Source organism: Geotrypetes seraphini, chromosome 1 (assembly GCF_902459505.1).
Source record: "Geotrypetes seraphini chromosome 1, aGeoSer1.1, whole genome shotgun sequence".
Taxonomy (NCBI): Eukaryota; Metazoa; Chordata; class Amphibia; order Gymnophiona; family Dermophiidae; genus Geotrypetes; species Geotrypetes seraphini.
The window spans coordinates 476,155,504-476,181,904 of record NC_047084.1 but is presented as its reverse complement, the minus strand read 5'-3'; the positions used below and the strand labels follow the sequence as shown (position 1 = coordinate 476,181,904).

The 26,401-nt window shown below is 43.3% G+C and overlaps 1 protein-coding gene across 2 annotated transcripts in view; it reads right to left on the bottom strand.

The window, feature by feature from the left end:
* DMRT1 (doublesex and mab-3 related transcription factor 1) overlaps positions 1 to 10,722 on the bottom strand; it is a 319,782-nt gene extending 309,060 nt beyond the window's left edge. The window contains exons 1-2 of one of the 2 annotated variants that reach the window (XM_033925196.1): positions 10,403 to 10,722; positions 5,260 to 5,352 (exon numbers count right to left, since the gene is read on the bottom strand). In XM_033925196.1, the coding sequence (XP_033781087.1) occupies positions 5,260 to 5,352; positions 10,403 to 10,615 (306 nt within the window). In that variant the 5' untranslated portion in view covers positions 10,616 to 10,722. The remainder of the gene's footprint in view (positions 1 to 5,259; positions 5,353 to 10,402) is intronic. The other variant, XM_033925205.1, reaches the window with a different exon arrangement.
* Positions 10,723 to 26,401: the final 15,679 nt, after the last annotated feature.

The following is a 26,401-nucleotide window of genomic DNA, read 5'->3' as shown; positions in this document are numbered from 1 at the left end:
CATCAATTGAGCCAGAACCACATTAAGATCCCAAACCACCGGGGGAGGCTTGAGTGGAGGATGGAGATTGAAGAGGCCCTTCATAAATCGGGAAATCACCGGATGGACCGAGAGCGGTTTCCCATCAAGCGGCTGATGAAAGCAGTCGCACTGAGGTGGACTCGAATAGATGTCGATTTGAGACCAGATCGAGACAAGTGTAACAGATAATCCAGCACGGAAAACAAGGAGGCAGACAGTGGCTCCAGGCAATGCTCAGCACACCACGCAGCAAATATAGTCCATTTCTGGGAGTAACATTGTCGAGTGGAACTCTTCCGAGAAGCCTCAAGAACATCCCTCACCGACTGAGAAAAACTGAAGGGGGAAGTCAGGTGGAGAGGAACCAAGCAGTTAAGTGTAGAGACTGCAGATTGGGATGCAGTAGCGAACCTTGACTCTGAGACAGCAGAGAAGGAAACACAGGCAGAAGCAGAGGCTCTCTGACACTGAGTCGGAGGAGAAGGGAGAACCTCGGCTGTCTGGGCCACTGAGGAGCTATCAAAATCATGGTGGCGTGGACCGACTTGAGCTGGACAAGAGTTTTCAGAATCAGAGGAAACGGAGGGACCGCGTAGAGAAACTGGTTCATCCAATCCAGAAGGAAAGCATCTGCCTCGAGACGATCCGGGGAGTAAATCCTGGAGCAGAAGCGAGGCAACTTGTGGTTGAGGGGGGAGATGAACAGATCTATCTGCGGCATCCCCCATCGAGCGAACACCTGACGCAGAGTGGAGGAGTGGAGCGACCACTCGTGTGGTTGGAGAAGGCGGCTCCACCAGATTGTCCGCCAGGCAGTTCTGCTGGCCCTGGATGTAGATCTCTCGAAGGAAGATGTTGTGACGTATCGCCCACTCCCAGAGCCGAAGAGCGTCCCGGCAAAGAGACAGGGAACCTGTACCCCCTTGCTTGTTCACATAATACATCGCCACCTGGTTGTCTGTTCGCACCAGGACCACGCGTTCCTGAAGCAAATGCCGAAAGGCTACCAAAGCATTGAAAATTGCCCGAAGCTCCAGCAGGTTGATGTGGCAGCGACAGTCGGCGCTGGACCAAAGACCCTGAGTACAGAGGCCATAGAGGTGAGCCCCTCACGCAAATGTGTAGGAGTCCGTTGTTAGGAACTTCTACGGTGGGGGCGCATGAAAGAGAAAACCTCTGGAAAGATTGGAAGAGAGCATCCACCAGCAGAGCGATCGCTTCAAGAAGGGAGTCACCGCAATGTGTTGGGAGGCAGGGTCCCGGTCCTGTCTCCACTGGGACACCAGGGTCCATTGAGGAACTCGGAGGTGAAGTCTGGCAAAAGGAGTCACATGAACGGTGGAGGCCATGTGCCCCAGCAGAATCATCATATGCTTGGCCAAAACCGTCAACTGAAGGGAGACCCTCTGGCATAAGTGAACGAGGGCATCCTGTTGAAGCTGAGACAGAAAAGAGAGGAAGCAAACTGTGTGCAGCACCACTCCGATGAACTGCAGGGACTGAATGGGACACAACTGGGACTTGGGGAAGTTGACCTCAAAGCCCAGACGATGAAGGAACGTAATAGTCCGTTAGGTTGCTGCAATAACCTCCTGCCTGGACGGTGCTTTGATGAGCCAGTCATCGAGGTATGGGAACACCTGAAGGCCCTGCGACTGCAGGGCCGCCGCCACCACCACAACGAGGCACTTGGTGAAGACCCTCGTGGATGATGCGAGCCCGATCGGAAGGACCCGATACTGTAGGTGAAGATCTCCCACCTGGAAATGAAGAAATCTGCGAGAGGCTGGATGAATCGGTATGTGAGTGTAGGCCTCTTTGAGATCCAGCGAGCATAGCCAGTCTCCCTCGACCATCAGGGGATACAACGTGGGAAGAGAGAGCATGCGAAACTTCTCCTTGACCAGGAATTTGTTCAACACTCTGAGGTCCAGAGTGGATGATGCAAGCCCGATCAGAAGGACCCAATACTGCAGGTGAAGATCTCCCACCTGGAAATGAAGGAATCTGCGAGAGGCTGGAATTTGACCAGGAATTTGTTCAACACTCTGAGGTCCAGGATGGGGCAAAGGTCCCCGGTCTTCTTGGGGACTAGGAAGCACCGGGAATAGAATCCGGGACCTCCTCCACCGCCCAGAGGCAAAGAAGGACTTGAGCATCCCGGAGAAGAAGGGGCAGTTGCGATCTGTTGGAAAGACACTCTCCTGGGGACATTTCCAGAGGCGCCGTCTGGAAAAGAAGGGAATACCCCTCCCTGATGACAGAGAGGACCCAGTTGTCCAATATAATCAGCTCCCAGCGGTGACAAAAGGAACTGAGACGGCCACCAATGGGTAGAGGAGAAGGCTCAAGGATGAAAGGGGGCGGCATGCTCGCACCGGGATAGTCAAAAGGACGGCGCTGGCTTAGCCACCGCAGGAGGCTGAGGCTTTTGTGGTGCCCTCTGCTGGTGCGGGCACCTGGACGGCGGCCGAGAAAAGGTCGTCGTGGACTTCTGGGGATAGCGCCGGGGTGGCAACTTGTACGACTTAGGAGGAGTAGGTTTCGCCTTGGGTCTGACCAAGGAGGCGAAGGAGCGTTCATGTTCAGAGAGGCGTTTGGTGACCGCCTCTATGGAGTCATCGAAGAGCTCGTTGCCCAAGCATGGGAGATTTCCCAGACGGTCCTGCAGATTAGGGTCCATGTCCACGATGCGGAGCCAGGCCAGGCGGCGCATGGCTATCGCAAAAGCGGTGACCCGCGAGGATAGTTCAAAGGCATCATAAGTAGCCTGAAGCATATAAAGGCGAATCTGCGACAGCATATCCTAAAGCCGGCGAAATTCGGACCGGCAATGGACCACCAGATCATCCTAAAAAGACGGCATGGATTTGATGCAGTGCTTGGGATAGGATGTAAAATTGAAATTGTAATTCAGAACCCTGTTCGCCATCATCGAATTTTTATATAGGCGCCTGCCAAACTTGTCCATAGTCCGGCCCTCCCGGCCTGGCGGGACAGCCACGTAGACCTTGGAAGGATTAGATTTCTTCAAGGAAGACTCCACAACCAAAGACTGGTGGGAGAGCTGAGCTTTTTAAAATCCCTTACACGGGACTGCTCGATAGCGGGATTCCATCTTGGACGGAATGGCAGGGATTGTGTACGTCGTCTCCAAATTCCGGAAGAAAGTCTGCTTCAGGACCGGATTCAACGGGAGGCAAAGGAATTCCCTCGGTGGATGAGGAAGCTCCATTTCCATATTCTCGGGTATACCTGGATTCAGACTGGAGGTCCAGTTGAAGCGCCTTATCCATGTCGACCACGAACCTGGTGAAGGAGGAAGTCTTGCCCGCAGAATGCCCTTCGAGAGGCAAGGCTGAGCGGGACTTCAGGGCAGGGAGAAGCTTCCCTCGAATACTGAGCCGGCACGTCAGTGTCCACAAGCACCGACATCGAGAAAGCCCCACTAAGAGATCAAGGGGGAGTCGACGAATGCTTGCGTTTAGACTGCCTGGAGAGCGAGGAACCCGGGGTCCGAGGGACAGAGACCCGGGGAGTTAGACCCGGCGAGCCCAAGGAAGAAGAGACCTTCCGACGAGGTAGTGAGGAGGCAGTTCTCGACCTCGAAGCTCCATGGCTCGGAGACTGAGAAGGCATGGGAGGCCGCCGAGGATGAGGGTCAGGCAGCACGAGGTCCAACGCCTCAATGGACCTCGAGGTGCGAGGCCCCGGAGACCGACCTCGCCTAGGGGGAGAGTCTCTGGGTCTTTTCGCGGATCGCTGCCTCGAAGGAGAGGCACGCTTAGACCAGTGCTTCGATCGAGGTCGGGCTGCAGGTCAGAGAAACGTAGAAGATGACAGCAGATAAGGGCCATAGCCCATCAGGTCTGCCCACTCTACTGACCCACCCCCAAGTCTACTATCTTAGGGATCCCACACCTGATGGCAGGTTTCCTTAGCTTAACCCTCTAAGGGATCCCACATGGGCATCCCATTTGCTCTTAAATTCTTGCACGCTGTTTGCCTTGACAACGGTCGAAGGAAAAAATCATAAAAGGACTGTAGATGCGTTGCACAGAGACTCCGATCGAAGAAAAACAACAAAAGAAGCCGCGGTGCAGGCACTTAGAATCAAACGCAGATAAGAGACAGGGTTTTCTGGCTCCGCGGAAAACTAAGAACTGAGGACCATGTTGAGGAGACGCGCCCTCTAGCTGAGTGGGAAGGCACACGCATGCGCAGTGCAGAACTAGCAAACTTTAAGATCTTCAATCAAGTTTGCTTGAAAAGCTATCCGCGACGGGGCTCCGTGGATGACGTCACCCACATGTAGAGAATATGCTGCCTGCTTGTCCTGGGATAACTGGTCAAACTGCCGAGTTTTGGAAATCCCTCTATCTGCTAACCCTGAAATTACTATGCCAGGGAGGGGGAGGGGGAAGGGAGAGGAGGAAAGATAATGGCTGACTTGCATACAGGACGTCTCTTGCGGAACACCTGGAATCTCGCTGCGGCATAGTTTGCAATTCACTGCATTAGGGATATAATGAAAAACTGGCCCATTTGTAGCCACCAAGAGCCAGAAGTGAATGCCACTGGTCTAATCACTCATATAATCAACTGGATATGCTAATCGGATATGTACCAGTAGATTATTCAGCGGCACTAACCAGATACTGTAGCTGATTAGTTCATCTGACCACCTTGGTACTGATAGCGCTGTAGGATTCAGAAACTTAGCATGAGTGCAGCTGGAGGTTATGTGGTTAGCAGGGATATTTGGGGGGATTATCTACGTGGGCTACCAATAAGATATGTTATTTTACTGTTAACCTTAATTATTAGTAACTAGATCGAATTTAATAAAACAGGACTTGCGTTAAAATAGAATATTTGGATATACAGTGCTGACAAGTATCAAGGTACTAATGCTGAATATACAGATTATATTAAGCCAGCATTTAAGGGGACTAAAACCATCAATTGTCACGGTTAAATCTTGGTGGGGTAAATTTTCTAGCTACACAAAAATGTATTTTCCTAAAGATTTTCTTTTGAAATATGCATACATACATAGTTAGTTCTTTAAAATTAAGGTCATTCTTTTTGAAACACATCCACATGGAAATAGCAGTATTTACATATGCAGGGTCACATATATAAATAAATACCAATTTCAGAAAGCCAATTATGGATGGAGATCCACAGCAATCAGAGATTTTAAGGGGACAAAGTTAGGGCAGGACTAAAACTTACTCGTCTATTCCATATTTCACAAGGACAATATACATATAAATAGAAGCTTTCCAAGTTGGGTTTTATACCAGCTGAAAGAAAATGCTTGAATACCTGAATGAAAAAACAAATAGACAATCTCCATTGATAGGCGGTATATAACAAATAAACTTGGAAACTATTCAAAAAGTGCTCACATAAAGGAACAAAAGAATCATTCTAATTACCCCTACATACTGTAGTTTAATTCCACCTCTAAAATGAAAACCATGTTAAAATCGCAGCCTCACAGATTATGTAAAATACAGCAGCTATATGTGGAAGTTGCACTACCATGTGTAAGTGCTTCCATGTTTACCATGGAAGCAGCCGGATCCTTACTGTTCAGTTTTTAAACATGTATCTTTGTAAAATGATTGCTCCCACTGCACATACCTGTAGGTATTTTAGAAAAAGGCTCTGCTTCAGCAGATTGTTTTCTAAAAGACCACTGGAACTGAGCATGTCCTGACCTGGATGTCTCGATTCCAATCTCTACATTCTCTGTAAAAATGAGGCTTCACTTTCCTGAAATCATGTCTTCATTAAGAAAGGGATTCTATAAATGGCGCTCAGAATTCAGCACAAGACAACAGGCAAACCAGAAGAGGGAAGAAGAAATTTGCCTCAAAAATTTAGCTAAGCAAACCAACAAAAGGAGGCAAACTTGATGTAAAAAAATTCAACTAGTTACTTTATTAATGCAAATGGATATCTATAAAATCTATAACATAGTGTCCATCTTGGTAAAAAGATCGCCTAGAATCTATAACAGAAGATCAATCTTGGTAAAAAAAAAAAGATCTAGATTGTCCCAACTAGGATCCCAGTTTCTGCATCCGTAGATGCCTTCTTCAGGGGATATAAGACACTGTAGTGGACAATTAAAACACTGGTAGTCAAACATTTTATGTGTAAGCTGTCCGAACACGGGACAGCGTCTTCAGTAGCTAAAACGTGCTTTCAGTACGCGTCTTCAGTAGCTAAAAACGCGCTACTCTACAAATTATCAGGGATCTACGAATATTGCAGTTCACTTGGGGTTCACATTCTGGACAATATATGCGTTTAGGATCATGATTGACCATCACCTTGACACCTACAAATAGCATTCATTCACATGATCTTTATCACTCTATGGCAGGGATCTCAAAGTCCCTCCTTGAGGGCCGCAATCCAGTCGGGCTTTCAGGATTTCCCCAATGAATATACATTGAAAGCAGTGCATGCATATAGATCTCATGCATATTCATTGGGGAAATCCAGAAAACCCAACTGGATTCTGGCCCTCAAGGAGGGACTTTGAGACCCCTGCTCTATGGGTCACTTATCCTCTAAGACAGGGGTAGGGAACTCCGATCCTCGAGAGCCATATTTCAGTCGGGTTTTCTGGATTTCCCCAATGAATATGCATTGAAAGCAGTGCATGCAAATAGATCTCATGCATATTCATTGGGGAAATCCTGAAAACCCGACTGGAATATGGCTCTTGAGGACTGGAGTTCCCTATCCCTGCTCTAGGATATGGCATGAGTCACTATTTCCACATAAATATTTGCCCATTTTCCAATTATCTCCATTCACACGGCTCTTATATGATCTTTATTTTTAATTCCATTACACAAGGTTCTTATTTTATCTTTAACTATTTTACACTTTCACCAAGTCCGGTCCTCGAGATCTACTGGCAGGCCAGGTTTTCAGGATATCTACAATGAATATGCATGAGAGAGAGATTTGCATACCAAGAAGGCAGTGCAGGCAAATCTCTCTCATGCATATTCATTGTGGATATCCTGAAAACCTGGCCTGTGTCAGCTGACTTCTACCGTTGCGTTGCACGTATCTGCCAGAACTCCTGCCTTCCTCGTCTCTGTGCCCCCAGACCAGCAGCGGCATCTCTGTGTGCTTTTAACTTTGGCACACAGCTGCTACTAGCAGTAGTTTAGCCCAGTTTCATCAGGCAGCCTCGGGGCCTTTGCTAGGCCAGCCCACATCGCATCATTGAAGTGGGCCAGCTTAGCAAAGGCCCCGAGGCTGCCTGATGAAACTGGGCTAAACTACTGCTAGTGGCAGCTGTATGGTGAAGTTAAAAGCACAGTGAGCTGCCGCTAGCAGTGACAGAAAAGATATTGCTGGACAGGGAAGGGAGAAGGGGTATTGCTGAACATGGGGAGCAGGGAATGAGGAAGTAGTATTGCTGGACAGGGAGGGAAGAGAGAAGTGGTAATGCTGGAAAGGAGAGGAGGGAAGGTAGAAGGGGTACTGCTGGATATAGGGGAGGTAAAAGGAAGGGAGAAGAGGTGCTGCTGGATCTGGCAGAAAGCGAGGGAAAGGAAAGGTGCTACACACTGGAGGGGAGGGTGAGATGATGCATGGGGAGAGAGCATGTTGGATTGGGGGGTGGGAAAGAGGGAAGCCACTGAGGGAAGAGGCAAGGACAGAGAGAGAAAAAATGCAGGAGGAAGAAAGTGTTGGACTCATGGAGAGGGCAAGATGGATGGGGACGGCAGAAAGGAGGGAAGGAGAAATGTTACACTCTGGGGAAGGGGGAGAGCACAGAGTGAAAAGTTGGACTCATGGAGGGACAGAGCGATTTTGGTTAGAGGAGGGATGGAGAACTAGAGGACAAGGATGCAGGAGGAGAGAAAAAATGTTGGACTGGTGGAAAGGAGGAAGAAATGTTGGACTGTGAGAGGGGCCAGAAAGGAGGAAAGAAAGGGAGATGGACTGCAGGGGGCAGAAAGGAGGAAGGGGAAGAGAAATGTTACACGGGGAGGGGAGGAGGAGAGATGACTAAAGGAAGGGAGAGATATCAGACCATGGAATCGAAGGAGGGGAGTCTGATAGCGCTATAGAAATAATAATAGTAGTAGTAAAGAGATGCCAGATTATGGGGAGGAGAGAGATGCCAGACTGGGAAGGGGGGAAAGGAAGGAGAGATGTCGTTGGACAACTGGAGGGGAAAGAGGGAAGGAGAGAGATGTCAGACCATGGAAATAGGAAGGGAAGGAGAAAGAGATAGTAGATTTTGAGAAGAAAGCAGAAAAATGGAAATATTGAATGTTAACACCAAAGATAGATGCAAGGCAGAAAGTGAAGACGGAGAGAAAACCAGTCAATGGATAAGAAGGCCCTGAAACATAGTTAAAAGCACAGAAAAATAAAGTCACCAGACAACAAAGGTAGGGAAAATGATTTTATATATAGTGATTGAAATGTGTCAGTTTTGAAAATGTATATCTGCTGTGTATATTGTGTCTATATGAAAAAAAATTACATTAGAATTAGTAAAGGGGGTGGGATCTGGGGAAGAGCTTAGGTGAATCTAGGGTGGAGTTTGGGAGGTCTGTGGTTGGGGGTACTCAGTTGATATTTGTTAGACTTCCCTGCTGGCATGCCCTACTGGCATTTCAGGGCCTCTGCGCATGCGTGGATGTCAGCGTGATGATGCCACGCATGCGCGCCACATCATCACGGCATTGTCCGTGCACTTTTGGGTGCCTCGAGCTGTGACCACTACCTTTAGTATGCCCCGGCTTGAAAAAGTTTGAGACACTGATCTAAAGTAAGCTTACTTGAGTTTGGAAATTCATTGCATCAGTTTTAAGTAGAAATTACTGAAAGACTGCTGCAGAACAGGATTATTATAAAAGACACTGCACTGAATTAACAGGTTGATTTAATTGAAACAGAAAAGTTTAGCTAAAGGTACCGTCAGTAGAGTGCATAGTTCTGAGAAAAACTCCCTAATCTATAATGTTTCCAAGTAATACATTACAAATAGGCAACCATACTGTCATCTAAAAGAGGACATTGCATTAAAAGACCCCCATCTACTGTGGCTTGAACCCTTAATTGTACTGGATTAGCGCTATATCCGTCTCCTTAACGCGTTTCCAGTAAATTTTCTACCAGTGAGGTGAGAACAAACAGCCGGTAAATCCCCATTATTACTTTCACAGATCGACTGAACGGGTCCTTTCGTGGACCACCAGCTGCTTTTCTTTCAACGGGTTTCTACTAGTTTCTTTTTTAAAAAGTTTTTAAATACTGCATCCTTGGCAATATTAGCAAAGCAGAACGGAAGGCGCAGCACACAAACGAAATAGCGCCTCCCCCTCCAACTGAAACGGTCCGGGGGGGGGGGGGGGGGAGGGCGCATTTTATGATTCGTTTAAACATCTTTCATAAACATGTTTGGAAAACTACAACTTTAGTACGCACTCGTTAAAACCCCCCAGTCTAAACTAAAAGTACAACACGCTGCTGCTGTTGAAAAGGAAAAAAAAACAAAAACACCCCAAAAACAGCTATTTAGAAAGTATAACTGTTCTGCCAACTTTGTTAAATGGTATTATGTTGGTGGGTTGTTGTTTTTCTTGAGCTGCCAAACATTTCCAAATCGAGTCGTTACATAAAAGCACAACAGTAAGGTAGAAGGAAACAATTTTTGTCCTTGTGTACCCATACAACGTCTAATCTTTACTTAGCACTTCCATCCGCTTGCAAATCAAGTTTTATCTTTATATTTATTACCGCAGTTCAATAAGAAACGCCAGAGCGGTTTTCAGTAAACGTTCCTTCTTTTTTTTTTTTTTTTAAACATTGCGTTTAATATACGCCTGGCTCGCTACACCAACCACAAAATAAAATAAAACACTCACAAAAGCATAATCATCCTAGAGCTTAAGATATCCAGATTACAGATAACGCCATCACTACACAGCCAACATCTTATATCTTTTAAGCTTCGCCTCTTAAACCGCTAGATTTTGTTGCCTTGGATAGTTCTATAGACAAATCACAGTTGTAATTTTTTTTTTTTTTTTAATGAATACATAGTTCTTTTCTCTCGCCCAAAACCCGAATCCGCTCCAAAGTTTCAGCAAACTCGGTCCCCCAACACGTGAACGCCCCCAAGTTACTATCGTTGGAATGAGCCAAAATACTAACGTGTAAGTCGATGGGGAAAGACATCAATAAGTTTCATTTACAGTTGGCAAAGCAAAACCATTTAAGAAGTATAAAATGTGCCTGCCCCCTATCTCCGAGATCAGGGAAAGTTCAATCAATGCCTCTTTTCGGGTTTAGAAGATCCGTCCAGTTCCGAGGGGGCTCTCACCTGAGCGGCCATAACGCGCTGTCTCTCGGCGATCAGGCTACATTTTTTGCACTGGCATTCTCGCCACATACAGAAGCGCTTGTGGCCTTTTAAGGGTGAGCAGTAGCCGTGATTCCGGCATCGCGCGCACTTGGGCAAACGCGGGGACTTCTTCCCCCCCAGGGCACCCCCCAACGCCCCAGCCTTGGGCTTTTGGAAAGCGTCTTCGCTCATCTTCCAGCGGCAAAGAACTGGAATAACGTAGGGGGTGCGCTCTTTAATAGTACTGGCAACAGTGGGGGAAACAGGGGTTAGAGCTAGGAATTGCAGAGGTCCAGCGATGCCCCAAAACTACCGCCCGCAAAGAGTGAGGGAAAAACTGGAGCCTGGAGGCAATAATTTCATTATCGACGATGTGTTGTGTTTTTTTAATAAGTCATATCCTATAGCATTGTGGGGGAGGGGGGAGGGGGCGGGGAAACAGAATTTGTTACTTTCTTCGGAACGTTGCCCGGAGCACGTGAGAGGTAGGTGTCTGGGCGGCGCGCGAGCGTCTCTTCCCGCCTCTCACCTGCTCCCCGCGCCTGCGCACTGCAGCGTTCAGTCAGCCGGGAGGGGGATTTAATCTGCAACCTTGCTGCCCTATCCTGGATTCCCAGGTCCAGTTTACAGCCGCGGACCAGGAGCAGGCGGGAGTGCCAACATTGACTCTACGAAGAAACCGCTGGGGCAAAGGAAAAAAGATGCCGCCCCTAGAAGAGAATGCAGCTCTAAAACCATGCTTTTCTTATTTAATCAAGCAAGAAGTTATTTTCAATTTAGATGGGCTACAACTGTGTAATATATGGGAGAAATGGAATGGAAATTTGTGGGTTGATTCATTTGAGGGGTGAGGGGCATTAAATCCTAGCATAGCTAAGACTGAATGAGTCCCTTCTCCCCCCCCCCCCCCCATAACACCAGTACTCCCAATATAGCGGTGAGGAGGGAGGATGCACATTTTTCAATGCACAGTATTCAATTAACAAATTCAGGAAAAAATGGGGGGGGCAGTTTTTTTTCCCTTAAATCTCTCTATGGTCTTCCTATTCTCTAGACCAGTGTTTCTCAACCTTTTCAAGCCAAGTACTGTATGTACCCCCTAAGCCTAGCAAATACCAACCGAATAACCCCCCCCCCCCCGGCCAAACTCCACCCCAGACCCACCCAAACTCTGCCCCCATAATAATAATACTAATTGTAATGCAATTTCTTGCATCCATTTTTCATATACACATTACATTAGTCAGTGAATTTTTTTCCACCATTACCTTGCGGTTCAAGGCGGATTACAAAAGATGTTATCTGGACAATTCTAGAAGAGTTACATAGTTGAGTGGGTTATTTTGGGGAGATTGAAATGCTTCCTGTGGAGTTAGTTTGTCTTGATGGATTTCTTGAATAGTATGGTAACCACAAAATTTAAAAACCACAAAGCACACTGTATGCAGAGAAAATGTTAATCATATTCTGGGGTTTTTTTCAAAGAGGTCAAGGCAGATGACTTTAAAATATGCAATCAGTAACAACTATAGAAAAAACAGACAAATATAGAGCAAAATATAGACAGCATATATAAATGCTCAATACTGACACATTTTGATCACTAAATTGAAAATAAAATTATTTATCCCAGGACAAGCAGGCAGCCTATTCTCACATGTGGGTGACATCATTCACAAAGCCCAGATGCAGACAGTCTCGCAAGCAGACTTGCTTGTAGAAAACTTCAGAAGTTTTGAGTCTGCCGCACCAGTGTCTTCCCGCCCAGCACTCTTATGATGCTTTGAACGTTCCTCGAGGGTCACTGCTTTCTCAGTAGTGATGCGCCACCTTGCCTGGCTCCGCACTATTGATATGGACCCTAACATTCAGGATTGTCTGGCCAATATTCCTTGTGAAGGCAATGACCTCTTTGATGAATCCATAGAGGCCACCACCAAGAAGTTGTCTGAGCATGAGAAATCCTTTGCTTCCATCGTCAGACCAAAACTTAAGCCAGTTCCTCCAAAACCTTCTCGGCCTCTTCCATCCTATCAGAGGCGTTATCCTCCGAGGCAGCTCCTTACACTCGAGCATCCCCCAAGAAACAACAACAGCAGAAGCAACAGAAACCTCAGCCTTCTGCTATAAATATGGCATACTGAATTCCACCAAAAACTAAAGTTCAGTCTATTCAAACTTTTCCAATTATGTGTTATTTGTTGTATGGCAACCCCTGTCAAAATGAGCAATAGTTTATTATTATTAGAGGATATTTGTTTCTTGGCCCTCATCGCCATGCCAAATAATACTGTGTCATATGTTAATGCCACATGATTTTCTAATAAGCAATTTATCTGGCTCCAAATTGATTTCCAAAATTCCATAATAAATGGACAATAGAATAATAAATGGTCTACAGTCCGTGCTTCAAGATGACAATGCCAGCATCTATCAGACTTAGAGCTCTCTAATTTTTTTAAACGAACAGGGGTCCAGAAGGCTCTATACAACAGGAAAAACCATGTTTGTCTCTTAGATGCAGACATTGTACATCTCATCCTCCAAGACCAAATGCATGGCCACTGAGATGCAGTAATTGGATACTTAATCTCATTGCTCCAAATGTCTCTAAGACCAGTCCTTGTTTTTTTATTGATTAATCCAGATATTAATTTGTACCGCTGTGCGGCCTGGTGTCCCAGAAAGTCCGTCTGAAAGCATAAGAACTCTAAACTATATTGATTATTAAGACTTTTCCATTCAGGGAACCCCACCTGAATGGCCTGCTTCACTTGCAACCATTTATAACTTTGCGATTTATCAAGACCAAATTTATGTTGCAACTGTGAAAAATCAAGCAGTTTACCATTAGAAATAACATCTTCTAAGATACGTATTCCTGCTATTATCCATTGCTTCCAGACGATCTTAAATCCGCCAATTTGGATCTTGGAGTTAAGCCATATAGTTTGATTTGTAGAATTTTGTATTGGAATAGGTGTTAAATTATTAATATATCTTATAGTTTTCCATGTATCTATTAATATTTTGTTTTCTTTATATAACCTAGGCATTTTGATGCTAAGAACATGACACAACCTGAGAGGAAACAGGAGCTGCCATTCCAACCTCAGCCAATCTGGGAGCTTTTCCATGAGTTCTGGGAGGACCCAATACATACCCTGGCACATGATATAGGACTGATGATACCTATAAAAATTTGGAAAATTTACCCCTCCCTCTGCAATTGATTTTTGTAGAGATACTAAGGCAAATCTAGCAAGTCTACCCAGCCAAATAAATTTTGTAAGAATACAGTACTATTTAATTTTTTATAAAATGACCCCCTGAAAAAAAAACTGGTATCATACCCATTTGGTAACAAACCACAGGAGATATCGTCATTTTGATAGTTTGGACTCTCCCCCACCAGGATAGATGTAAAGGATTCCATTGCTCACATAATTCTGTAGCCTTCTGTAATAAACATTTTTCATTCATTTTTATTGCTTCATCCAGTGTGTTTTTTATCCATATACCCAAATACTTTATTCCCTCATCTTTCCAGACAAAGGGAAATGAATTGAATAATCCTTTTGTACAATAGACAATAAGTGGAAGAACTTCAGATTTGTTCCAATTTATTTTGTAACCTGAAAATTTTCCAAATTTCTCAATCATTTCAAGTAAGCAAGGAATGGTTGTCTCAGGATTTCTCAAATAAAGCAAAATATCATCTGCATAAGCAGAGACTTTATATTCCCTGTATCTCCTTCGCTTGCTGAATAGCTAATAACAAGGGTTCTAATACTATATCAAAAAGCAGAGGAGATAAGGGACAGCCTTGTCTAACCCCCCTCTTCAGACTAAAACATTCTGAAGAATTATTATTAATATATAATCTGGCAACAGGGGAGCTATACAATGTTTGGATCATTTGTATAAATCCTGATCCAATACCAAACCATTCCATTGTTTGATACATGAAGGTCCATTCGACTTGGTCGAAAGCCTTCTCTGCATCCAGGGATACAGAAAAGGCTGAATCATTGATGGGTTTTAACAAATTTAACATATGTAAAGTCAGCCTGGTGTTATTAGAAGAATGTCTCTGAGCAACAAACCCTGTCCGGTGCATACCAATGATAAAGGGGAGAGCCTTAGCTAAACATAAAGCCAATGTTTTAGCCAAAAGTTTTCCATCTACATTAATTAAGGAAATAAGCCTGTAGTTTGAAACCAACGTGGGATCTTTATTTGGCTTTGGTAAAACTATAGTAACTGATTCTGCCATAGTATCCTTTATGCAACCATTAGTTAGTTGTAACTGATATAAATTTAACAGATATGGTAACAAGGTAATTTGAAATGATTTATAGAAACCTTCAAAATCCTGAGGGGCATAGAGAAGGTGGACAGGGACAGATTCTTCAGACTGTGGGGAACCACAAGTACAAGGGGTCACTCGGATAAATTGAGAGGGGACAGGTTTAGAACAAATGCAAGGAAGTTCTTTTTTACCCAGAGGGTGGTGGACACATGGAATGTGCTTCCGGAGGTTGTGATAGGCCAGAGCACACTACAGGGTTTCAAGGAAGGTTTAGATAGGTTCCTAAAGGATGAGGGGATTGAGGGTTACAGATAGATGTAGAGGTAGGTTACAGAAATGGTCAGGAACCACTTCACAGGTCACAGATCTGATGGGCCGCCGCGGGAGCGGACCGCTGGGCGTGATGGACCTCTGGTCTGACCCAGTGGTGGCAACTTCTTATGTTCATATGTTCTTAACTCTACTGTAAAACCATCATCACTTGGAGCGGATCCAACTCTAAGGGACTTCAATGCTGTTTGTAATTCTTTTAGTGATATTGGCTTTCCTAAGCTTTCTTTTATATGCTCAGGAATTTTTGGTCCCTTAATTAAATTTAAAAATTCTAATCCTTCCTTTTCTTTATCTGAATAAGGCTCAGAAGAATATACAGCTTTATAGTATTTAAAAAAAATGTTCTAGAATCAAACCAATTTGAGAATAAGTATTCCCTTTTTCATCTTTCACCATCACTATTTTCGTTTTCCGTTTTTTGGCTTTTAGATAATTTGCCAATAATCTTCCCACCTTATTTGAATTTCCATAATACATTGCCTGTTGAGAAAATAAGTCTTTTCTTATCAGTTTAGAAGAAATCTCATTATATTTCTTTTCATCATACATATCAATCAATCTATATACTAACCCCCCCCTTAATTATTCATTCAATTATATCCCAAACCCACTACATAAAATTATATGGATTAATTCTAATAAAGAAATGTATAATAGAAATTCCCTTATAATTACAATATCAATCTAAGTATTAAAAAAAATAAAAATACATTAGAATTATCACTACACTACCCTTTAAAATAGTAAAATAATTTCAAACAATTTCAAATAATTTCATTGCTTTACAAAATTTCTCAACCTTATATTCAATATATTTATAAACATTTAATTTTATCCAATCCTCTAAATTATTTTATGTATGCATTTTAGATAACAATTATATATTAAAATATCTTATAACATAAAACAAAAAATATTAAATGCATTTTAATATTTAATTCTATCTCCACTCAGATTATTTTGTATTTCATATATCTCAACTATTCATAAATTACATTTTATCTTATTCATTTAAGGAAACGATTCTTAAAAATTGCCGAGCTATTCTCCATGAGCGGTGTCGGGGTTTTTTAAACTTTTTATTGATAATTAAATGCATTTTTAAAACAACTATCATATGTAGTCAGGCATTAAACAATATATTAAATTGTTGTCTAACATTTCTTAATACATATTAAGGATAATACATTGGAGCGGTGTTGGTTTTGGCAACAAAAATCAGCAACTGGTACAGTGAAAGCACTGTTAAAAGTGCATCTTGTGGCGTGTGTTTTGACTGTGGCTAATGGAAAAAAAAATTACATGAAGAATCCTAAATTGTATTCTATTTTATATTTTAGTGGGAGGAGTAAAAGCACGCTTCTTGTGTGCATGTACAGGGTGCCCATTCAGAGAATGCAACGCAACAAAATTACCAGGTGTTCCTCAAATGGCCTCCGAGATCACTGGACATTACTGTTTGTGACTTTTTCCTTTGGGGGTTCATGAAAGAAAGAGTGTACGTACCTCCACTACCCGCAACTGTGGATGATCTGCAGGAACACATACTGAAGTTATAAATATGATCACGCCGGATATGCTCCAGAGAGTCTGGTCCGAGCTCGATTATCACATTGATGTTTGCCGAGTAACAGGTGGGGCACACATCGAGTGTATGTAATCAACAGATACCATATGAAACTTTATGAGTTGATGAAACTGTAGCCTCAAAGGTGAAAGAATATTCTAATCAATTTTGGTTTTATAACCATTTAAAATCAAGGAGTGTTTTTGTGGGCTCCCTGTATTATAGCCCCCTTTGGCAGTAGGAGAGATGCCCAGTCTCTCCTGCCACTAACTGATACTCCCAGGCAGTGGAAGAGATGCCCAATCTCTCCCGCCGCCAACCAACACCCCCCAAACCCTCCCTCAGCAGCAGGAGAATTGCATACGCTCTCCCGCACACACCACCGGCAGTGGGAGAGATGCCCAGTCTCTCCCACCCATCTGATACACCCCCAGGCAACAGAAAAGATTCCCAGTGTTTCCTGCCGCCAACTAACCCAACCCTCCCAAGGCTGTGGGAGAGTTGCCCATGCTCTCTCATCGCCATGCAAACTCCCTGTGCCTTTTACAATCCCAGCCCTCTCCCCCTTACCTTATTTTAAGATGGCTGGCCGGAGGGATGCCTTCTTCCTCCGGCCAGCAGGCCCACCTCTTCAAAATGGTGGGCCTTCCTCTCCCCGGTGCATCCTAGGAGGCATTGAGCATCTCTCCCACTGCCTGGGGGGGGGGGGTGTCGGTTGGTGGCAGGAGAGCGTGGGCAACTCTCCAACTGCTGAGAGGGGGTTGGTGGGGTGTTGGTTGGCGGCGAGAGACAATGGGCATCTCTCCTGCTGCCTGAGGGGGTGTTGGTTGGATGGGAGAGACTGGCCATTTATCCCGCTGCTGGTGGTATATATCAGTTGGCGGCGGGAGAGCATAGACAACTCTTCCGCTGCCGAGGAGAGTTGGGGGATGTTTGTTTGGTAGCGGGAGACATTGGACATCTCTCCTGCTGTTGTTGTGTTTTGGAGTTTTTTTGTTTATTCTGTGCATGTGCCCATCACTATAACTAGCGATGGGCACATGCTAAGTTAGCGAGTCTTCGCTACTCTCCGCCAACTTCACTTGCATGAGCGTTTTTTTGGAACAACTTTTCTATGCCCTTCAGGATTTTGAAACTGATACTACTGACTCGGTGCATGTTTTATACTTCATTCAGGTCATAACAGAAGTTTTGGGGTTTTTTTGCTACGAAGAGCTCTTTGTTTTGGGCACTCTTGTGAGCAGAAAACGGGGAATAGATATCTTCAACAACTTTCAAGATAAATGTTATGAAGTTGGACTGAACTTGGTAAATTTAGTGAGTGTATGCACCTTCCATGACAGGAAAATATGAAGGGCTTTATTGCACAAATAAAAAATTATTAACACATAAAGTTGCTCTCATTTCTTTTCATTATATCTTGCATCAGCAAAATCTCTGTGCTAAAGCTACTATTTTAAATGACACTTTGCAACAAGTTATAAGTATTGTTAACTATATTTGTGCAAACATAACACAGCATCGTCGGTTTTGTAACATGTTAAAATTGAACGATGAAGGATTCAGTATGGTTTTACTGTATCATTCTAAAGTGTATTGGCTATCGCAGGGACAGGTCTTAGTCAAAATGTTTTCTCTGTGAGAACAGATAGTTCATTTTTTATGAAGAACAGAACCAGCAATGTGAATTATTGAAAGAAGATTTCTATAGAAATGCTGCATTTCTGTATGATTTTGTGGTCAATTCCTTTTGTTTTTTGCATTTCTGTGTGATATCATGTCAAATCAAAACAACTTGAATATTTCTTTGCAAGGTAAAACTAACCCCTTCTTTTATGAAGCTGCATTAGGGATTTTTATCGCAGGCCATGGCGGTAAAAGCTCTAACACTCGTAGGAATTCCTATGAGCATCAGAGATTTTACCTTAGTGACTGGCGATTAAAAACCCTAACGCAGCTTCATAAAAGGGGGCCTAAGGAGTCCTTTTATCGAGCCACGCTAGCGGGGTTAGCGTGTTGGATATTTCATCATGTGCTAACCCCCGTGGCCAGCTAAAAAAACTAACACCTGCTCAATGCAGGCATTAGCGGCTAGTGCGGCAGGCGGTTTATCGCGCGGTATTACGAGCGCTAAACCCCTACCGCAACTTGATAAAAGGACTCCTAAGTCTATATATGATATGTAGCAAAAAAAAAAAAATCCAAGCATTTAGCAAAAAAGCTATCTCTTTTTCAAAACACATCTTCAAAAAGAAATTTTGGATGAACATTTTCCCAGTTAGCAAAGGACATTGGTGAGCAGGATTATATATTTGAATCATTTGAAGAATACGCGACTGTTATAGTCATACTAATTGGAAAATACAGTGAAAGGTTCACCGACTGAGAATCATGACATCACACTCAAATCAGCATTTCAGCTTCACCTAGTTGATATCACCAAGGCACCTAAAGAAATTCAGATGGAATTGATTGAGGTCTCAGAAGATGACATTTTAAAGTCATTATTTGATGCTAAGAAAAAATCCATTTGAAATATGGAAAAATGCCTTCAGCAACATGCCCAATAAATGCTTTCTTGCTCTTCTACCACTTATTGCTGCAAATCTACATTCTCCTATCTAACCCAAAATCAAGATGCCCTTAAGGTCACAAATGACTGATACCTATCTAGATGATCAATAAACTGTGGACCTCCATGCTGTAAACAAATATTCAAATGCTTTCTAACAAAAAGCAGAAACAACAAAGTCATTAAAATGTTAGCTAACTTTAAAATTATCAAATAGTTTTCATTTTTTGAAAGACTGGCTCGCCTCCGATGATGCAACTTCCTCTTTTGTCATAGGTGGGCCAGCCTAGCAAAGGCTGCCTGATGGAATCACAGGCTAAACTAACGCTAGCGACAGCTGTGTGGTGAAGTTAAAAGCACTCAGTGAGCTGCCATTACTGAGAGGAGAGGTATTGCTGGACAGAAGAGGAGGGAAAGGGAAGAGAGAAGAGGTACTGTTGTACATGGGGAAGGGAGATGGGAGGGAAAGGGAAGGGAGGAGAGGTACTGCTGGACATGGGGAGGGAGGAAAGGAGAGGCTGGACATGGGGAGAGGGAAAGGTGCTACTGGACAGGGGAGAGGTAAAAGTGCTTCTGGATAGGGGGGAGGAGAAGGGAGAAGAGATGCTGCTGGACCTAACAGAAATGGAAGGGAAAGGTGGTGCTGGACTAGAAGGGGAGGAAAAGGAAAGGTACTGCATGTTGGAGGGGACAGTGAGATGGTGCATCAGAAGAGAGCATATTAGTTGTGAGTTGAGTTGAGGGGGGAAGGAAGGAAGGGAAATTGTTGCAAGAGGAGTAAGAGTGATGAGAGAGGGAAAAATGGACATGTGGTGGAGGAGAGGGAGAAATGGTGCATTGGGAGAGAGCACATTAGCTGTTAGTGGGACTGAAGAGAGATGGACTGGGGGCTGAGAAGGAGAGATGTCACATTTGAGGGAAGGGGCAAGGAAAAAGAGAGAAAGTATGCAAGAGGCAGAAAGTGTTGGACACATGGAGAGAGGGGGAGAGATGGATGGGGAGGGCAGAAAGAAGGTAAGGAAAAATGTTAGGGAAAGGGGGTATTAGCAGAGAGTGAAAAGTAGACTCATGGAGGGAGAGAGAAAGAGAGAGATGGTTAGGGGAGAGAAGGAGGGCCGGAGGAGAGAAAGCATGCAGGAGGAAGAGAAAAAGAAATGATGGACTGGTGGAAAGGAGGGAGAAATATTGGACTGGAAGGGGGGCCAGAAAGGAGGAAGGGAGGGGAGATATTGGACTGCGGGGGGGAGAAAGGAGAAAGGGAGAGAGAAATGTTGCACTGGGGGGAGGAGAGATGACTCAAGGAAGGGAGAGATACTAGACTAGGGAATGGAAGGGAAGGAGGGGAGTCTGGTAGTGCTATAGAAATAATAATAGTAGTAGTTGTTGTTGTTTTAGAAGAGAAATGCCAGTCAGTGGGAAGGAAAGGAGAGAGATGCCAGACTGTGGGAAGGTGGGTAAGGAAGGAGAGAGGTCAGTCCTCTGAGAGGAGGGAGGGAAGGTGAGAGATACCTTAAAATTCATTTTTCCTTTTATAATCAGATTAAGCTATTTTTTTTCAAAACCTATAATCAATCACTGAACCCTCAAAAAACAGTAAACTAAGAGGATGGTATATCATATGATGTAAACAGATTTCAGTGCATAGGACCTCACATAACATATGTTATCCCAAGACCGCATTATGAATAATAATTTATACCATAACCTCCTTCCCTTCCCTTAATTAATTAATGTCTATCTTTATTTTTATTTTATTTCATTAAAACTTAATAAATTAATAATAATACTTTAACTTAATATTGTGCAATATCATAGTTCATGAATTTAATAGATTTTTGCCAATTAGTTATGTAACTTAAAATTTCTTATCAGCAACACTTTTCTTAAATAGCAAACTGCCGATCCAACGTTGGCTTTTTAGACTACAACCGCCCTTTACATGAGCGTTTAAGTCAATGGACCTTTATCGGGGGGAGGTTGTGGTTGCTGCAATTCCTATAACCTATAATTACAGACAATTAGTTAGAAACATAAAATCTAAACCTATTGTAAACCTCACCCAATGAAGGTATTACTATAGATTTCTTATCTTTCAGCTTATAACCTGACTGTTTTTTTAAATTTTACTATTATGAATGGTTTTCTTGCATCTAGCATTCTTGCACCTAGGAGGAGGGGCTGTGACTCACTGCTTGAGCTGCTGCCTCTACACCCAGAGGTTTTAAGATCAAATCCTGGTGCTACTCCTTGTGACCCTGGATAAGTCACTGAATCCTCCAGTGTCCACTGCTTTGAATGCCAGCTTGGAAATGCCAAAGCAACAAACAGGAAGTATACAAGTTCTCATTCCCTTTTTAAGAGAAATATGTTCATTGAGGCTCATAATAGACTATTAGGGGCATAATAAAAAAATAAAATGTCCCCAAAAATGCAAATTTTTTAAAAACTGTTTTCTTAGATGTCTAGTGAGGCGTTTCAGCCACTGTATGTCCAGAGTTCAAGGGGGCATATTAAGAGGCGTGTTATGGGTGGGCTTTGGACATGCCAGAATTGGACATTTTGCAGGGATAATCAAACCTTTTCCAAGACATCCTAGATGGAACTTAGCAGTTTGGGGCTAGATCTCTTTTGGAAGTGTCTAAATGCCAAAACGTTACCCAAACTGACCAGATGACCATTGGAGGGATTAAGGAATGACCCACACACATTTCCCTAGTGGTCATTGACCCCTTTCCACCCCCCAAAATCTGAATGAAACAGAACATACCTATCTCTGTAACAGCTGCATCTGGTATGGGAAATCCTAGTAGAGCATCACACAGGTTTCAAGTAGCCAGGTGGGTAAGCTAGTGAACCATAGAGAGGAGGAGCCAGACCCATAAGACACTCTAACTACATCTATGGTGTTAGAGTATGAGCCCATCAAACCCACTAAAACCCTACTATACTGCCATATAAGTTCTACCCAAAGCCATTAGGGCTATTGGGGTGGTAGACAGGTGGGTATAGTAGGTTTTAGGGGAGTTTTAAAGGGCTCACCATAAATTATAAGAAGTACAGTATATATTGAGAAGTATGTGTGGTACCCTTTATGTGAAGTTCATAGCAGTGACCTCTAAGGTGCCCCACTGATGTGGCTGGGAAGAGTGACTAGCCAGTGGGACTGATACTCTAGAACTTGTCCCCAAGCGCCAAACCAAGCAGATATGGAGTTGGTAAAGGATGTGGAAAACAAAACTTCAAGAAGCACTCCAATTCTTTGAGTTAAAAATTTAAACAGAAGTTTATTCTCTGGAAACTGCTTCTTTCAACATAGCATGGAATCAACACAGTTCCTTAATGCACCAGTAATGAACAAAAAAAAATCAAGTGCCTGGACTCATATGCTATACACTGAATATTTCCTCTAGGACAGTTTCTTCTCCAGGCACAATTATGTTCAATGTTTCTGCCAAACCCTGTGGCTATAGGTCGTGGCCCAAATTGGGCAGAGCCTCCAATACAACTCAAAGTCTTTATCATGTGAATAGGCTTTCCCTCTGCTTGTACTGCTCACTTTATATTAATGCAATATGAGGGCTGTTCAAAAAGTATCAGACCTTTATTCATAAAAAATACTCATATTCAGATACAACAATCTTATACTAATTTCCTTCAAAGTAGTCCCCTTGGGCTGCCACACACTTCTTCCAACAGTTCTGCCACTGTCAGAAGCAGCACTGGAACGCCTCTTTAGAGATTGCTCGCCTCTTTTGAGATTGCGTCACATTCTGTATGATGTCTTCTCTTGACTGAAATCTGGTCCCTTTAAGGAGCATTTTCAGCTTGGAGAAAAGCCAGAAGTCACACGGAGCCATGTTGGGAGAGTAGGGTGAGAGGAATCAGGTGTGTTGTGTTTGGCCAGGAAACTCCATATCAAATGTGAAGAATGGACAGGTGCATTATCGTGATGGAGCTGCCAATTTCCCGCTGCCCACAGGTCCAGCCATTTGCATCACGAAGGTGACACAGAACCTCTTGGCAGTACCCCTTGGTGATTCGACGATCCTGCATCATTAGAGTCCTCACTTGGTCAATGATGATCTCATTTCTGGATGTTGAGGGCCTACCAGAACGTGCTTCACTCCACTGATGTGCGGCCATCTCTGAAGCAGTTGGACCACTCCTTTATCTGTGTGGTGCCCATTGCTTTGTCCCCGTAGGCCTGTTGAATCTTGTGGATTGTTTCCACTTGGGAATCGCCAAGCTTTACACAAAATTTAATGCAGTAATGTTCAACTTTTTCTGTAATTTTGTCAAAAATGAAAATCAGACAGCGCTCACTTATACTTCCTCACTCATCGGTGGTCTGCCGGTGACTGACAGCTTTTAGAGAAGGGAAAAAATTCAATTATGCGCATTAGGGTCATCTACATATGTGCATCAAACTATGCCTCCCTAGCTTTATTTGTTTACTCAAGAAAAATTAAGGTCTGATAATTTTTAAACAGCCCTCGTATGTATGTTACCCTGGCTTGAATACCACTGAGTTTAGCTATAAGGATTTTCCTCTGTGATGATGAAATAAACCACCCAATTGACTAGTTGTAGTAATCCCACCCCATTCCCATTCAGGGGTTAGCATTTTATAGATTCGATTTTAGCTTTAAAGGCTACATCAATAGTACTGCTCCACTTTAAATCATTATAATCACTTTGTCCGGATTTTGAAAAACCTCCTCAAATCGCGTCAGACATGGAGGAAGTCCATGCATACACGGATGTCACGCGCACACATGCATGTGTGTGACATCATTGCATGCCCTCACTGCCCTCACCGACGAGTGCAGGCAGTAGGGGTCCAGGGCTAGGGTGGGACTGGGAGCAGGATTAGGGCATTACAGGGCGAGGATGGGCAGGTCTGGGGTCTGGATCTAGGGGTTTGGATTTTCCGATTCAAAAATCTGGCAACCTTAGTTAGGGGTATGTTCCCAGTGCTTTTCAAGTACAACAATGTTGTAATATTTACAAAGTTTCTAATGGATGGGATGTACCACCTTGCTGTGCTTATCTGTATAGAAATTTTCTGCCATCTATGAGATGAATGAGCATTTCAAGCTCTTTCTTACAGAATTTACAGGCTTGCTGAAAACTATCTTGTCCAGAATCTGCTATCCTGGATTGCAGCTATCAATCACTTATGTTTTAGTTTACCTCTCCTTAACCATTCATGTGTCTGTTATTGATCAACAAGTGGTTTCTGGAGTAAGACTTTGTATTTCCTACTGTACTTGTGCAATTTCCTTTTGATTTTCCAATAACTTAGAGGGGTTTTTTTTTTCCTCTTCATTCACAAATTCAGTTGCTTTCCTCCTTTTTGGTATCAATATCTGATCCTTTTTTACTTCGCCTGCTTTTCAGTGATCTCTGCTTAGTAAACAGAGTCTGCTAGTTCTGTTGCTATAATATTTTAGTGTTTATGTACCAAGACATAGTTTTATGGGGTTTTTTTGCTTTCTATCTAAATTGTAGTTCCTTTCATTACTATACTTCTCCTATTATTCGTGAATTATAAACCTCAAAGATCACGTAGTCGAATATTGAATGGTTGACATGCTATGATTTTGTTTCTGTATCCTTGCAATTATTTTTGGCCTATCTTGGGGCCCTTAGGGGGGAGGCAGTGGGTGTTGTTCTTATCTAAATGAGTGTACTGGAAGATGGTTTGTTTTGTGACTTTTGCATTCTGTATTGGTTTTCTGCAAAATTAAAATTATTTGACCGTAAACCTATACAAGCATATCAACAGGCATATCTAATGAAGATTAACTTGAAATCAATGGATTCTCGCTCATTCCTTCTACTCACTGAAATACTTGTCCAGTTTTAATGATGGAAATGGATTCTGGACTTAACTTTTATATTTCAACACCTTTGGTGCATTTGGATCTGATGATGCGTAGCCATAGGTGGACTGGGTCCCATCCAATCTGAGGTCGGGCCCATCCAAAATGTCATCTCCTTTAGTGAGACATGCAATAATTTTCAAGCCCCGTCAGCCGATGACCTCCTCCCTGCTGAAAGTATTTATATGTTGGGCAGCTGCTGGCACTGTCCCAGAGCTGTTACTGTTCACAGCCACAGGCCACTTCCTCCCTCGTGCACGCTCAGTTTTCATGCTTGTGTGAAACTTAGCATACGTGCATGGAGGCTGGTGGCAGCAACTCTAGTACAGTGTTGGCGGCCGTCCAACATGTGAACTCTTTGATGAGGAGAAGGTCTTTGGCTGATGGGGCTCGGGGATCTCCACCAGCATAGGTATACCATTTACCTGGGGGGGAGCAGAAATTAAATTTGGATTTGTTTTAGTTGGGGGAGGGCAGAGATGAAATTGTTGGCACACCCATTATGCACTCAGGCCCACCCTAAATCAGCTGTGTTGCTATGCTACTGATGCTGAAATAAGGCTGGAATCCTTTGATAGTAGCTCAATAGGCACAATCAATTTCTGTGAGACCTTCTTCAGCTCAGAGATGTACAGCCTTGGCATACACTAATTTTACAAATTACTTCATAGGCAAGGAGGAGTTTTCTCTTTCATACATTCAGTTTTTCAAGGTCTTTAAGAGGTCAGTCTACAATTCCAAACTATATGAATGTGAGGGAATTGCCAATTGATAATGGCTTATATTTTATTCAGTGATGTTAATGCTTTCTTCAATATCAGTTTTAGTCTCCTATAATATTCTTTTACTGATCTTTTCTCTCAGTGATTTATGCTTGATTGTTGCTCCTCCTGGATATTTATATGCATCTTTATTTTCAAATTCTTTTATCTCACGGTCATCCGTCAAAAGGATGTTTTCAGTTTTGCTCAACTTTTGTCCAGACCAAGAGTCATCTTTATATCATCTGAGACAATTTTAACTTCACAGATGGGTCCTTTTACAGGGTACGCTGCTGGGCAACACACGCTAAATGCCAAGCTGCCCATGCTATTCCTATGGGTGGCTCAACATTTATCATGTGCTACTTGGCAGCACACCTTTGTAAAAACCTGCCAAAGTTATTTATTTATGTATTAAAAAAATGTATATTCCTCTACATCCACAATTCTGAGCAGATTACAATATATGTAAGTTGCAACGACTTAAGGCATATTAAGAAAAAACATCCCTCTCTGTCCCAGATGGGCTCACATTCATAATAACATAA